The 13,641-nt window shown below is 46.6% G+C and overlaps 1 protein-coding gene across 1 annotated transcript; it reads right to left on the reverse strand.

Annotated features, from left to right (window-relative positions):
- Nucleotides 1-2,594: 2,594 nt before the first annotated feature.
- Nucleotides 2,595-10,377, reverse strand: LOC109938344 (dynactin subunit 1-like). The gene is made up of 3 exons (XM_048602843.1): nt 10,184-10,377; nt 9,380-9,534; nt 2,595-3,120 (listed from the first exon to the last, which is right to left on the reverse strand). Exons 1-3 carry the CDS (start codon nt 10,375-10,377, stop codon nt 2,972-2,974), a joined length of 498 nt encoding a protein of 165 aa, XP_048458800.1. The 3' UTR covers nt 2,595-2,971.
- Nucleotides 10,378-13,641: the final 3,264 nt, after the last annotated feature.

Raw genomic sequence — 13,641 nt, forward strand, 5'->3', positions numbered from 1 at the left:
GACTCCAGGCCCACAGCAATGTGGGCCTGGAGTCACATGTAGGCCAGACCAGGTAAGGATGGCAGTTTCCTTCCCTAAAGGACGTTAGTGAACCAGATGGGTTTTTCCAACAATTGGCAATGGATTCATGGTCATCATTAGACTCTTAATTCCAGATTTGTATTGAATTCAAATTCCACCATCTGCTGTGGTGGGAATTCGAACCAGAGTCCCGAGAACATCCCCTGGGATTAACAACCCGCAATAATATCATGGGGCCATTGCCTCCCCAATCTGTACACAATATTCCAGGTGTGGTCTCACCAAGGATCTGTAAAAATTGTTTTAATGTATTGTGCGTCCAGCTGGGCCAACATTTATCATGTAACCCTAGTTGTCCCTGAGAATGTGCTGGCGAGCTACCATCTGGTGTAGTCTTGGATCGTGAGGCTCAGGTTCAAATCCCACTTCCTCCAGGGTGTGTAGTAACATTAAAAAAACAGGGTGAACTACTGCACTCCATGTGCTATAGGTAATCCCAAAATGTCAGGAGGAAGGGAATTCCAGGAACAAAAACAAAATCGCTGGAAAAGCTCAGCAGGTCTGGCAGCATCTGTGAAGGAAAAAACAGTTAACACTTCAGATCTGGTGACCCTTCCTCAGAACTTTTTTTATTCAAGAATTTCAGGATTTTGTCCCAGTGACAGTCAGGATAGTAAGTGGTTTGGAGGGGAACTTGCAGAGGGTGGTGTGGTGTTCCCATGTATCTGCTGTCCTTGTCCTTCTAGATGGAAGTGATTGTGGGTTTGGAAGGTGCTGTCTGAGGATCTTTGGTGAATGGAGTAGACGATGGCCTAGTGGTACTTTTGCTGGATTATTAATCCAGAAACGCAGCTAATGTTCTGGGGTCCCGGGTTCGAAACCTTCCATGGCAGATGGTCAAATTTGAATTCAATAATTAAAAAAGAAGTCTGGAATTAAGAATCTACTGATCACCATGAAATCATTGCCAATTGTCAGAAAAATCCATCTGGTTCACTAATGTGGAGGAAATGTGCCACCCTCACCTGGTCTGGCCTACATGTGACTCCAGACCCACAGCAATGTGGTTGACTCTCAGTTGCCCTCTGAAATGGCCGAGCAATCCACTCAGTTGTACCAATCACTACAAAGACTCAAAGAAATGAAACTGAACAGATCATCTAGCATCGGCCTAGGCACCGGAAAAGACAACGGCAGAAACAGTCCTGTCGACCCTGCAAAGTCCTCCTCACTAACATCTGGGGGTTAGTGCCAAAACTGGGAGAGCTGTCTCACAGACTAGTCAAGCAACAGCCTGACACAGTCATACTCACAGAATCATACCTTACAGACAATGTCCCAGACACCACCATCACCGTTCCTGGATATGTCCTGTCCCACCGGCAGGACAGGCCCAGCAGAGGGAAGGGGGGGCACAGTGGGATACAGTTGGGAGAGTGTTGCTCTCGGAGTCCTCAACATTGACTCCGGACCCCATGAAGTCTCATGGCTTCAGGTCAAACATGGGCAAGGAAACCTCCTGCTGATTACCACACACTGTCCTCCCTCAGCTGATGAATCTATATTCCTCAATGTCGAAGAACACCGAGAGGAAGCACTGAGGATGGTGAGGGCACAAAATGTACTCTGGGTGGGGGATTTCAATGTCCACCACCAAGAGTGGCTCGGTAGCAGTACTACTGATCGAGCTGGTCGGGTCTTAAAGGACATAGCTGCTACACTGGGTCTGCAGCAGGTGGTGAGGGAACCAACAAGAGGGAAAAACATACTTGACCTCATCCTTACTAATCTGCCAGCTGCAGATGTATCTGTCCTTGACAGTATCGGTAAGAGTGATCATCGCACAGTCCTTGTGGAGACAAAGTCCCGCCTTCACATTGAGAACAACCTCCATCATGTTGTGTGGCACTATCACCGTGCTAAATGGGACAGACTTGGCACAGATCGAGCAACTCAAGGCTGGGCATCCATGAGGCGTGTGGGCCATCAACAGCAGCAGAATTGTACTCCAGCACAATCTGTAACCTCATAGCCCGGCATATCCCCCACTCAACCATTACCATCAAGCCAGGGGATCAACCCTGGTTCAATGGAGAGTGCAGGAGGGAATGCCAGGAGCAGCGCCAGGCATACCTGAAGATGAGGTATCAACCTGGTGAAGCCACCAAACAGGACTATCTGCACGCCAAACAGCGAAAGCAGCAAGTGATAGACAGAGCTAAGTGATCCCACAACCAACGGATCAGATCTAAGCTCTGCAGTCCTGCCACATCCAGTCGTGAATGGTGGTGGATACTTAAACAACTCACTGGAGGAGGAGGCTCCATAAATATCCCCATCCTCAATGATGGAAGAGCCCAGCACATCAGTGCAAAAGATAAGGCTGAAGCATTTGCAGCAAGCTTCAGCCAGAAATGCCAAGTGGATGATCCATCTCGGCCTCCTCCAGCGGTCCCCAGCATTACAGATACCAGTCTTCAGTCAATTTGATTCACTCCACGTGATATCAAGAAACAGTTGGAGATACTGGACACTGCAAAAGCTACGGGTCCTGACAACATCACGACAATAGTACTGAAGACTTTTGCTGGTTCTGGACTCCCCCAGTATCAGAAATATCCTTCCAGAATCTAACCTGTCTAGTCCTCTTAGAATTTTAGAGGTTTCTATGAGATCCTCCCTGATTCTTTTAAACTCCAGTGAGTACAATCTTGATCAACTCAATCGTCTCTCATACATCAGTTCTGCCATCCCAGACCAATTTGGTAAAACACTAAACAATACAACCCCTGAAAGAACCGTGGATGCTGGAAATCAGAAACATTAGCTGCCCTCCAATCCATTGAAACATGGATGGCCAATGGAAACTGGCCTTGTCAATCATGACCAAAAGCCATGGACATAAAACATGTCTCCGTTGTAGTGTTGCCCAACACACCCAATCCTGGGATCAAAATTTGCCCAATACCTTTAACTGGTTGTTCTCATTCTTCAGTTGCTTGACAGAGAGTCGGAGTGCATCGATGTGCTGCAGGAGTAAAGGTGAATCCTTGATCTGAACTGGACCAGGGCCGCCTGCCACCTGGACTGCACCTGTACCTGTACAAAAACACACAGGATGAGCAGACAGCTGTGGAACTGCAATGTCCAGCATGGAAGAGACAGAGACACTAAGGGATGGGTCATGAAGAATAACTGTAACACAGGGCAATAAATTTAGCTATTGCATCAAACCACATTAATTAAATGACAGGACTGAGCAGGAACCTCCCAGAAGCTTCTTTGAAGTTGGTGTCAACCAGACAATTGAAGACTCATGCATGTTCTGATGAGTTTGCAATGTTAACTGTCGTGTTATAAATTGTCACTGAAAGTGTCTCCTAAAGAAAACAAAATTACAAGGCAGCCCCTCCTCTCAGAATCGCACAACTGTTAGGGTTAGGTGGTGGCCATTCGGCCCCTTCCACAAGATGATGTGATGACTACCCACTTAATGACTGTCTATAGCTTATAACCAGATGTTATCTGTCATACAAGCCTTTATCTCAATTGTAACTTTCTTAAGGACAACTCTGGGCAGACAATAGATGCTGGTCCAGCCAACAACACTCATATCCCAGGAGGAAAACTCAGCTTTGCTATAAGTAACCTGGAGAAGAGTTCCAGTCGCAAAATATCTTGATGTAGATTTTAGCGCGATGTCATACACAAATGTTGCGGTGCACATGGGCAGAGAAGAAAGGGGCAGGATTTTAGAAAGGGTTTAGCACCTTGGAGTGAGCATACTGGAGGGAACACCATGGGTGGGGGTGGGTTGCAAGGTGATTTAGACAAGTTGAGCATGTGGGCAAACACATGGCAGGTGCAGTATAACATGGTGCAAACATAAACAAAACATGAAAAACAGGCAGAGTAGGATTTAAATGGTGATAAACTGTGAACTGTGAATTACAAAGGGTGCCCTTGTATACCACTCAGTGAAAGCAGGCAGGCAGATGCAGCAAGCAATTAAGAAGGAAAACAGTCTTTTGGCCTTCACTGAAAGAGGACCCGAGTCCACAAATAGGAATGACTCTCTGCAGTTCAACAGGGATTTGTTAAGAATACACCTGGAGTATTATGTGCAGTTTGGTCTCCCTGCTTAAGAAAGGAGATACTCACCATAGAGAAGGTGCACCAGAGGCTCATGAGGCTAATACTGAGAATGGCAGGACTGTCTTATGAGGAAAGATTGATTCAACTAGTCTTGTATTCACTGGAGTTTAGAAAAGTGAGGGTGGGGGGGGTGATCTGAATGAGCATAGAACTGTCCAGTACAGGAACAGGCCCTTTGGCTCGCCATGTCTTTGCTGACCATGAAGCGAATCTTAACTAATCCCATCAGCCTGCCCATGGCCCATATCCCTTTATTCCCTGTCTGTTCATGTGTCTGTCTAAATGCTTCTTAAACGTTGCTATCGTATCTGCTTCTACCACCTCCCCTGGGTGTGCATTCCAGGCACATTCCACCGCCCTCTGTATAAAAACCTTCCCTCACATATCTCCTTTAAACTCTCACCTTAAAGCTATGCCCCCTGGTATTGTCATTTCCACTCTGGGAAAAAGACTCCAGCTACCCATCCTATTCAGGCTTCTCATTATTTTACACACTCTTATCAATTTGCCCCTCAGCCTCCAATGCTTTCTGTTCCACCTTATCCACTTGTGTTGCCATTTTCAGGGAGCTATGGACTTGCACCTCAAGATCCCTCTGCGTATCAATGCTCTTAAGGGTCCACCCATTTGCTGTATACTTTCCTCCTACATTTCATCTTCCAGAATGCATCACCCTCTACATTTCCACCTTAAACTCCATCTGCCATTTCTCCAACCTTGTGAAACTTTTACCCTATCACAATCCACAACTTCACTAATATTCATGTCGTTTACAAACTTAATTATCAGACCAGCTACATTTTCATCTAAATCATTAATATATACTACTAACAACAGAGGTTATGGATTTAAGTCAGGTATTCGACAAGGTTCCTCATAGTAGACTGGTTAGTAAGATTAGATCACATGGAATCCAGGGAGAGCTAGCCATTTGGATACAAAATTGGCCCCAGGATAGGAGACAGATGGTGGTGGGGGGTTGTGTTTCAGACTGGAGGCCTACGACCAGCAGTCTGCCACAGGGTTCGGTGCTGGGTCCACTGCTTTTTGTCATGTATACAAATGATTTGGACGTGAATATGGGAGGTATGGTTAGTAAGTTTGCAGATGACACCAAAGTTGGTGGCGTTGTGGACAAAGGACAAAGGACAAAGAACAATGAAGCACAGGAACAGGCCCTTCGGCCCTCCAAGTCTGCACTGACACATTTTGCCCTTCCATACTAAAACTGTCTTCATTTACAGGATCCGTATCTCTATTCCCTTCCTATTCATGTATTCATCCAGGTACTTCCTGAATGCTGCTATCGTGTCTGCTTCCACTACCTCCTCTGGCTGTACGTTCCAGGTACTCACCACCTTTTGTGTGAAAAACTTGCCTCACACATCTCTTTTAAACTTACCCCTCACACCTTGAACCTGTGTCCCCTAGTAATTGACCCCTCCACCCTGGGAAAAAGCCTCATACTTTCCTCATACTTTAGTGATAATGAAAGTTTCTAGGTCCTCACATGCTATAACCTTCTTGCCATTAGTTTTCGGCATGTTATTTGCGTCTTCCACAGTGAAGACCGACACAAAATAAATGTTTAATGTCTCGGCTATTTCCTCATTCCCAGTTATTAAATTGTCCTTCTCATCCTCTGAAGGACCAATGTTTACCTTCGCCACTCTTTTACGATTTACATATTTATTGAAACTTTTGCTGCCTGTTTTTATATTCTGAGCTACTTTACTCATAATCTATCTTACTTTTCTTCATAACTTTTTTTTGTGGCTTTCTGTTGGCCTTTAAAGATTTCCCGGTCTACTAGTTTCCCACTACTCTTTGTTTTTTTGTATGTGTTTTTTTTTCAATCTGATACTTTCCTTTATTTCCTTAGACATCCATGGCTGGCTCTCTCTTTTCCTACAGTTCTTCCGTATCACTGGAATATACTTCTGCTGAGCACTGTGAAACATCGTTTTGAAAGTCCTCCACTGTTCCTCAATTGACCCACCATAAAGTTTTTGCTCCCATTCTACCTTAGCTAACTCCTTCCTCATCCCATCATAGTCTCCTTTGTTTAAGCACAAGACATAGGTACTGGATTTAACCTTCACACGCTCCATCTGTATTTTAAATTTGACCATACTGTGATCGCTCCTTCCGTGAGGATCCCTAACTGTGAGATCATTAATTATTCCTGTTTCATTACACAGGACTAGATCTAGGATAGCTTGCTCCCTCGTAGGTTCCATTACATATTGTTTAAGGAAATTATCATGGATGCATTCTATGAACCCCTCCTCAAGGCTGCCATGACCAACCTGGTTTGACCAATCGGTATGTAGATTAAAATCCCCCATGATAATTGCTGTACCATTTTTACATGCATTAACATTTCTAGGTTTATTGCTCGTCCCACCATGATATCATTATTTGGTGGCCTATAGACCACACCTATCAGTGACTTCTTCTCCCTGCTATTCCTAATTTCCACCCAAATGGATTCAAACCTTTTGTTCAGTAGAACCTATATCATCTCTCACTTCCGCCCTGATATCATCCTTAAAAATCAGAGCAACACCACCTCCCTTACCTTCCTGTCTGTCCTGCCGAACAGTTTGATACCCCTGGATACTTAACTCCTAGTCGTGACCATCCTGCAACCATGTCTTTGTAATGGCCACTAAGTCATACCCATTTGCCATGATTCACCTTTCCTATTCCTGAGTTCTACCCACGCTGCCTCACTGCACGAGTCCTCTGATGTATCCTCCCTCAGTACAGCTGTGAGATACTCCTTCACCAGTAATGCAGCTCCCCCAGTGGAGAAATACACCTCCACTGTTTAAAACAGGGAAATATTAAACCACCCGAGAGTGGTTGGTGAGGGGAGAAAAAAAATTAAGGACGCATTGGAAGAGGGAGGGAGAGAGACAGACAGGAGAACAAGGGAGAGAGTGTAGGGAAAGGGTAGAGAACGGAGAAGAGGGAGGGAGAAGGAGTGAGAGTGGGGGTGAACTGGGGAGGGAGAAGCAGAGAGAGCAGGGCACAGTGCAGAGGAGGAAGAAAGAGATGAGGTAGGGAGAGGGAGAGAGTGCGGCGAAGGAGGGAGATCGTGGGTGGGAGGGAGAAGGCGCAGCGAGGGACGAAAAAGTAGGAGAGAGCACGAGACAGAGTGGGTATAGGACAGGGAGTGAAAGTGAGGGAAACTGGGGTGGGGAGAGAGAGAACGAGACAGAGTAGGGGAGAAGGAAGGAGAGAGAAAGCAAGGGAGAGTGGGGACAGGAGACCAAGGGAGAGTGGGGACAGGAGACCAAGGGAGAGCGAGAGGGGTGGGGGAGGGAGGTCAAGGGAGAAGGAGAGGGGGAGAGCATGTTCAAATAATCATAGAGTATGGAAATAGACCATTTGGCACAACAAGTCCACACCAACCAACTGAAGAGCATCGTATCCAGACTCACCACCCCCATCCTATTCCTGTAATGTTGCATTTTCCATGGCTAATCCACCCAATCGTCACATCCCTGGCCACTACGGACGATTTTGCATGGAAAATCCACCTAACCTGCACATCTTTGGACTGTGGGAGGAAACCGGAGCACCTGGAGGAAACCCACGCAGACACGGGGAGAATGTGCAAACTCCACACAGACAGTCACCTGAGGGTGGAATCGAACCCGGGTCCCTGGCGCTGTGAGGCAGCAGTGCTAACCACTGAGCCACCGTGTCACCCTCTTTTTGGCTGGCTCCTCTTGGATCCCATGTCAACATCATGCCAACTTGAAAAGACCCAATTTTGCCAAATCTGTTTCATGTTCATTTAAAGCAAGTGTCAAGATGGTAGGACAGTAGGTTTTGGAGTAGATCTGTAGCTCGGATTGTGGATGCTGAGGTTGGTTGGCTCGACGAGCTGATTTGTTGTTCCGCAGACGTTTCGTTACCCTACTTGGTAACATCCTCAGTGCAGCCTCTGATGAAGCCCTGGAGTACATGTGACAATAAAGGATATTCTATTCTATTCTAAGGGTGAGGGGGATGGAGGGGAGAGGGAGAGTGAGGGGGAGTAGCGGTGGAGGCTAAGTAGACCAGGGAAATGTGAGGGGGCAGCAGTTGGCGCCAGGGTGAGAAAGTGGGACAGGGGAGCAGTGGGAAGGTTTGCTTGTCTGTACAATGTGAGGGCTGTTGCCAAGAAGATATAGGAGGGCATGGGTAGTTGGTCTCCATGTAGAATATGAGCCACAAGCCTGGGGTCATCGGGTAAGAAATGAGAGGAGCTTCAGATTTAGACAGGGAGAAGTAAATGTCTTTTTGTGGGGTTGTGGGGAGGGGGTGGTGAAGGAGACAGTAAGATGGAGACAATGCGAGAGAGATTTGGAGGCTGACAGCTGTGGGAAGGTGCGATGATGATAGGATACTGTACCTGTGTACTGGTCCTCTGCAAGCAGATTGAAAAACACAGACAGAGAAAATCAGACAGTAAGAACAAAGAGACAGTTTGGAAGGACACATAGGTGAAAGAGCAGAATCAAATTCCGGGTCAGAATGTGAGCTCTCACACATTGCTCAAGGCACACCAATATTCAGAGTTAACCAGACAGATGTAGATGCACAAATTCCTCATGCTGTCTACATATTGGAGGCACTCCAGAGAATGTCTGCTGAATCACAGAATCCCTACAGTGTGGAAACAGGCCATTCAGCCCATCGAGTTCACACTGACTCTCCGAAGACATCCCACCCAAACTCACCCTTCCACCCCTACCCGTGTAACCCTGCATTGCCCATTGCTAACCCAACTAGCCTGCACATCCCTGAACACTATGTACAATTTAGCATGGCCAATCCACCTAGCCGGCACATCTTTGTGGGAGGAAACCAGAGCACCTGGAGGAAACCCACACAGACACGGGGAGAATGTGCAAACTCCACACAGAGGGTCACCTGAGGCTGGAATGGAACTCAGGTCCCTGGCACTGTGAGGCAGCAATGCTAACCACTGAACCACCATGCTGCCCTTGGACAGAGGACGAGGGAGTGGGCAGAGGGAAGTAAGATTGAGTGGGCAGAGGAGAGGGCCAGAATGGATGAGTGAGATTAAAGGACTGAAGGGCCTACTCCTAACTTGGATACTTATACAAAAACAGTGCGAGAGGTGGCCGTGGAAACCGTACCCCGTCATAGCGGCAACCGTACCCCGTCACTGCGGAAACCGTACCTGTTACTATGGAGGCAATGCCAGAGCCTGGTGATCCTCTCAGTCCCTCAATTGTACGTTTTGACTGGCTACTGAGCCGTTGCTTCAATTCCATCTTCTCAGATTCCAGCTGGTCAATGTCAGCCTGCAGAGCATCCATCGTTTCATCGAACTCCCTGTCAACACACACACAGTCAGGTAAACACTTACTCAGGAAGGGACAGAGAGAGAGACAGTGAGAGTGAGCCATACAGAGGGAGAGGGAGAGAGTGAGAGTGAGAGAGAGAGAGAGAGAGAGAGAGAGACAGAAAAACAAAGAAATAGACAGATAAAGAAAAACTGATATTAGAGAGTGAAATAGAAGACTGAAGGGCACAACCAAACAGTGAAAGAGACAGAGAGGGGGGGAGAGGGAGAGAGAGAGAAAAAACACAAGCCACACAGAGAGACAGAGAAAGAGAACAAGCCACACACAGAGAGAGACAGAATGAACCACACTAGAAAGAGAGAAAATCCGAGCAAGCCAAAAAGAAAGAGAGGGGAAGGGTGGGGGGGGAGAGGAAGGGGGGAGAGGGGGAGGGGGGGGGGAGATGGGGGGGGAGGGGGGGGGGGGGGAGAGTCAGAATGAGCCACATGCAGAGAGAGATAGAATGAGCCACATACATAGGGGGAAGTGGATGAGCTACAGATACAGGCAGAGTGAATGAGCCAGGCCAGGGAACAGAATGACCACCACAGTGAAACAGAGAGTGTGAGTGAGTCAGTGATGTTCAGAGGCTGACTATCAGACCTCATAAAGCCCAATAGGCAGCTTCGGTTACTCACTTCTCCTTCTTTTTGAGCAGAGCCTGTGTCTCTTCCAGTTTTGTCTGAATTTTCTCCACTCGATCATCAGCCTCTTTCGAGGAACAGTCCAGTTTCTTCTCAAGCAGACTAAGTCGTACACTCGCTTCACTCAACTCCTCACCCTGGAACACAGGCACGTCAGTTCCCACAAATTCTCCATGTCCACTCCGCATTTCAACATTCCACTCCAATTACCTCTGCTCATTCCAGCCCGTCTCTAATTCTAATCCGTCCTGCCTCCATCCTCAATCAGCCCCCATATCCGTATATCCTCACCTCCTATCTGTCCACACAACCTCAAATCCCTCCCTTTAGCTGCTTCACTTCTTCTTTAGGCGAGGGAATACATGACGGACAGTAGGACCCTGGGAAGCACAGAGGGTCAGGGGGACCTTGGCGTGCATGACCATCGATCCCTTCAGGGAGCGGGACAGCTGGATAAAGTGGTTAAGATGGTGTATAGTATACCTGCCTTTAATAGCCAAGGCATTGAGTTTAAGAGCTGTGAGTGATACTGGAACTGTATAAAACATTGGTTAGGCCACAGCTAGAGTGCTGTGTGCAGTTCTGGGATCGACATTCTAGGAAGGATGTGATAGGGACTGGAAAGAGTGCAGAGGAGATTTACCAGGATGGGTTGGTGGGTTTCAGTGATGGAGAAACATTTGACAGACTGGGGGTGAGGAGAACTTAGAGCAGAGGGGATTGCGAGGGGATTGCGAGGGGACATGATTGAGATGTATAATATGAGGAGGGACAGGCGGGGTAGACAGGAAGAAAGTATTCCCCTTGATGGAGTGGCCAGTGACCAGGAGAGAGAGTGTTATTTAAGGAAAGGTAGAAGGTTTAGGCCCTTCTGTGCCTCCTCCCACCATGAACATTGGTCTCTTAGAAAATGAATCTGGGGAGAAGGTTTTGGGGAACAAGGAAATGGCAGAGGAGTTAAACAGACATTCTGCATCAGACTTTATGGTGGAAGATACTTCAAACACCCCGTTAACATTAAAGAATACTTGGAGGAAATAAGTACCATCGTCATCACTACAGAAGTTGGATTAGACACACTAATGAGGTTAAAGGCAGGTAAAGACCCCTCGGCCCTGACGGATTGCATCCTCCGATTCTAAAAATCCTTCGATCCTGGTAAAGTACCAGAGGATTGGAAAGGTGCCAATGTGATACCTCGATTCAAAAAGGGAGGGATGCAAAAAATGGGTAACTATAGGCACATTAGCCTGACATATATTGTTGGCAAAGTATTGGAATCAATTATTAAGGTGGACATAGGATTAAGGGGAGAGGGGAAAGATTCAAAAGAGATCTGAAGGGCAACTTTTTCATGTCGAGGGTGGTGTGTGTATGGGATGAGCTGCCAGAGGAAGTGGTGGAGGTTGGTACAATTACAACATTTAAAAGGCATCTGGATTGGTATATGAATAGGAAGGGTTTAGAGGGATATGGGCCAAATGCTGGCAAATGGGACTGTGTCAGATTGGTCAGTGTGACTGAGTTGACCGAAGGGTCTGTTTCCATGCTGTATGACTCTATGACTCTTTGAACGTTTGTAAAATAATCATACAAGTCAGCAACACTTCATGGAAGGGAAAACGTCTCTAATTTATTAAGAGGTTTTTGAGGAAGTCTCAACCAGAGTGGGTAGAAGGAAACCAGAAGATGTGTTGTATTGGACTTCCAGAAGGCATTCCGCAAGATATCTTACAAAAGATAACAGCCCATGGTATTGGAGGTAGTATACCGGCATGGATAGGGAATTGGCTCATGGGGATAAGGGGTCCCACAGGAATCAGTGCGGGACCGCAACTGTAGACATTCATGACTTGGAGGAGGGAAAGGAATGTACTGGAGCCAAATTTGCAGACAACATAAAAATAGATGGAAAGGCAAGTTGCGAATGGGATACAAACAGTTAACAGAGAGATATTGACAGTTTTAGTAAGTGGGTCAAAGTTGGCAAATGGAACATAATGTGGGAAAATGTAAAGTTGATCATTTTGGAAAAGAGAACAGAAGAACAATATGATGTAAATGGACAGAAGCTGCAGAAAGCAACAACACAGAGGGACTTTGTGGGACAGAAAGCTCACACAAAGGCACAGCAAGTAATCAAGAAGGCTAATGGGAATGTTAGCCCTTATTTCAAGGGAATTAGAGTATAAGAGTAGAGAAGTCTTACTGTACAAGGTGCTGGTGAGACCACATCTGGAACACTGAGCAATTTTGGTCCCTTATTAAAGGAACGATATTATTTCAATGGAGGCAATTTAGAGAAATGATGGTATGGAAAGAGAATGACCTAGTAGTATTATTGCAGGCTTGTTAATCCAGAGCCCCAAGTAACGTTCTAGGTACCCAGATTTGAATCCTGCCATGGCAGATGGTGGAATTTGAATTCAATAAAAAAAATCTGAATAACAGCCTAATGATGACCATGAATCCATCGATTGTTGGAAAAACCCACCTGGTTCACTCATGAACTTTAGGGAAGGAAACTGCCATCCTTACCTGGTCTGGTCTACATGGGACTCCAGACCCACAGCAATGTTGTTGACTCTCATACCCTCATCCCAGCAATGAATACAAGATAAAGGGATTGTCTTGTTAGTAAAGGCTAAACAGGTTGGGACTCTGCTCATTGGAGTTGAGAAGAATGAGAGGTGATCTCATTGAAACATATTGGATTCTTAAGGGACTTGACAGGGTAAATGCTGAGAGGATGTTTCCCCTCATGGGAGAGTCTGGGAACAGACGGTATAGTCTCAGAATAAAGAGATACCAATTTAAGACTGAGATGAGGGGAATTTCTTCTCTCAGAGGGTGGTGAGTCTTTGGAACTCCTTGTCACTGAGAGCTGTGGGGGCAGGGTCCTTGTTGAGGTTGGTTGGCTCGCCGAGCTGGTTTGTTGTTCCGCAGACGTTTTGTTACCATCTCAATCCACGTGGACAAGGAGAACCATGACTTTGACTGGGACAACACCAAGATCCTGGGACAGGCTAGGCAGAGACAAGCACGAGAATTCCTGGAAGCATGGCACTCCACGAAGCATGCTATTAATAAACACATCGAACTTGACCCCATATACATTCCACTACGGAAGAAACCCGGAAGTGAGGCAATCCATCTCAACGGACCCCAGAGTTTAAAAACTAGGTGGGAAAACACACCAACGCTTCATCAGAGGCTGCACTGAGCATGTTACCAAGCACGGTAATGAAACGTCTGCGGAACGAACCAGCTCAGCGAGCCAACCAACCTTAACACCCACAACCCGAGCTACAGATCTACTCCAAAACCTTAGGGTCCTTGTGTGTATTTAAGGCTGAGATAGATTCTCGATCAGTCAGGGATTTAAGGGTGATGGGGAAAAGGCAGGAAAGTGGATATGAGGAATGTCGGATCAGCTACGATCTTTTTGAATG

This window comes from Rhincodon typus, chromosome 1 (genome assembly GCF_021869965.1).
Source record: "Rhincodon typus isolate 14 chromosome 1, sRhiTyp1.1, whole genome shotgun sequence".
Taxonomy (NCBI): domain Eukaryota; kingdom Metazoa; phylum Chordata; class Chondrichthyes; order Orectolobiformes; family Rhincodontidae; genus Rhincodon; species Rhincodon typus.

Coding starts and splice junctions, on each gene's coding strand:
- LOC109938344 (XM_048602843.1), bottom strand. CDS start 10,377: ATGCGGAGTGGACATGGAGAATTTGTGGGAACTGACGTGCCTGTGTTC. Junction 9,535..10,183: donor CTGCTCAAAAAGAAGGAGAA/GTGAGTAACCGA, acceptor GTGTGTTGACAG/GGAGTTCGATGAAACGATGG. Junction 3,121..9,379: donor CATTGCCTCCATAGTAACAG/GTACGGTTTCCG, acceptor GTTTTTGTACAG/GTACAGGTGCAGTCCAGGTG.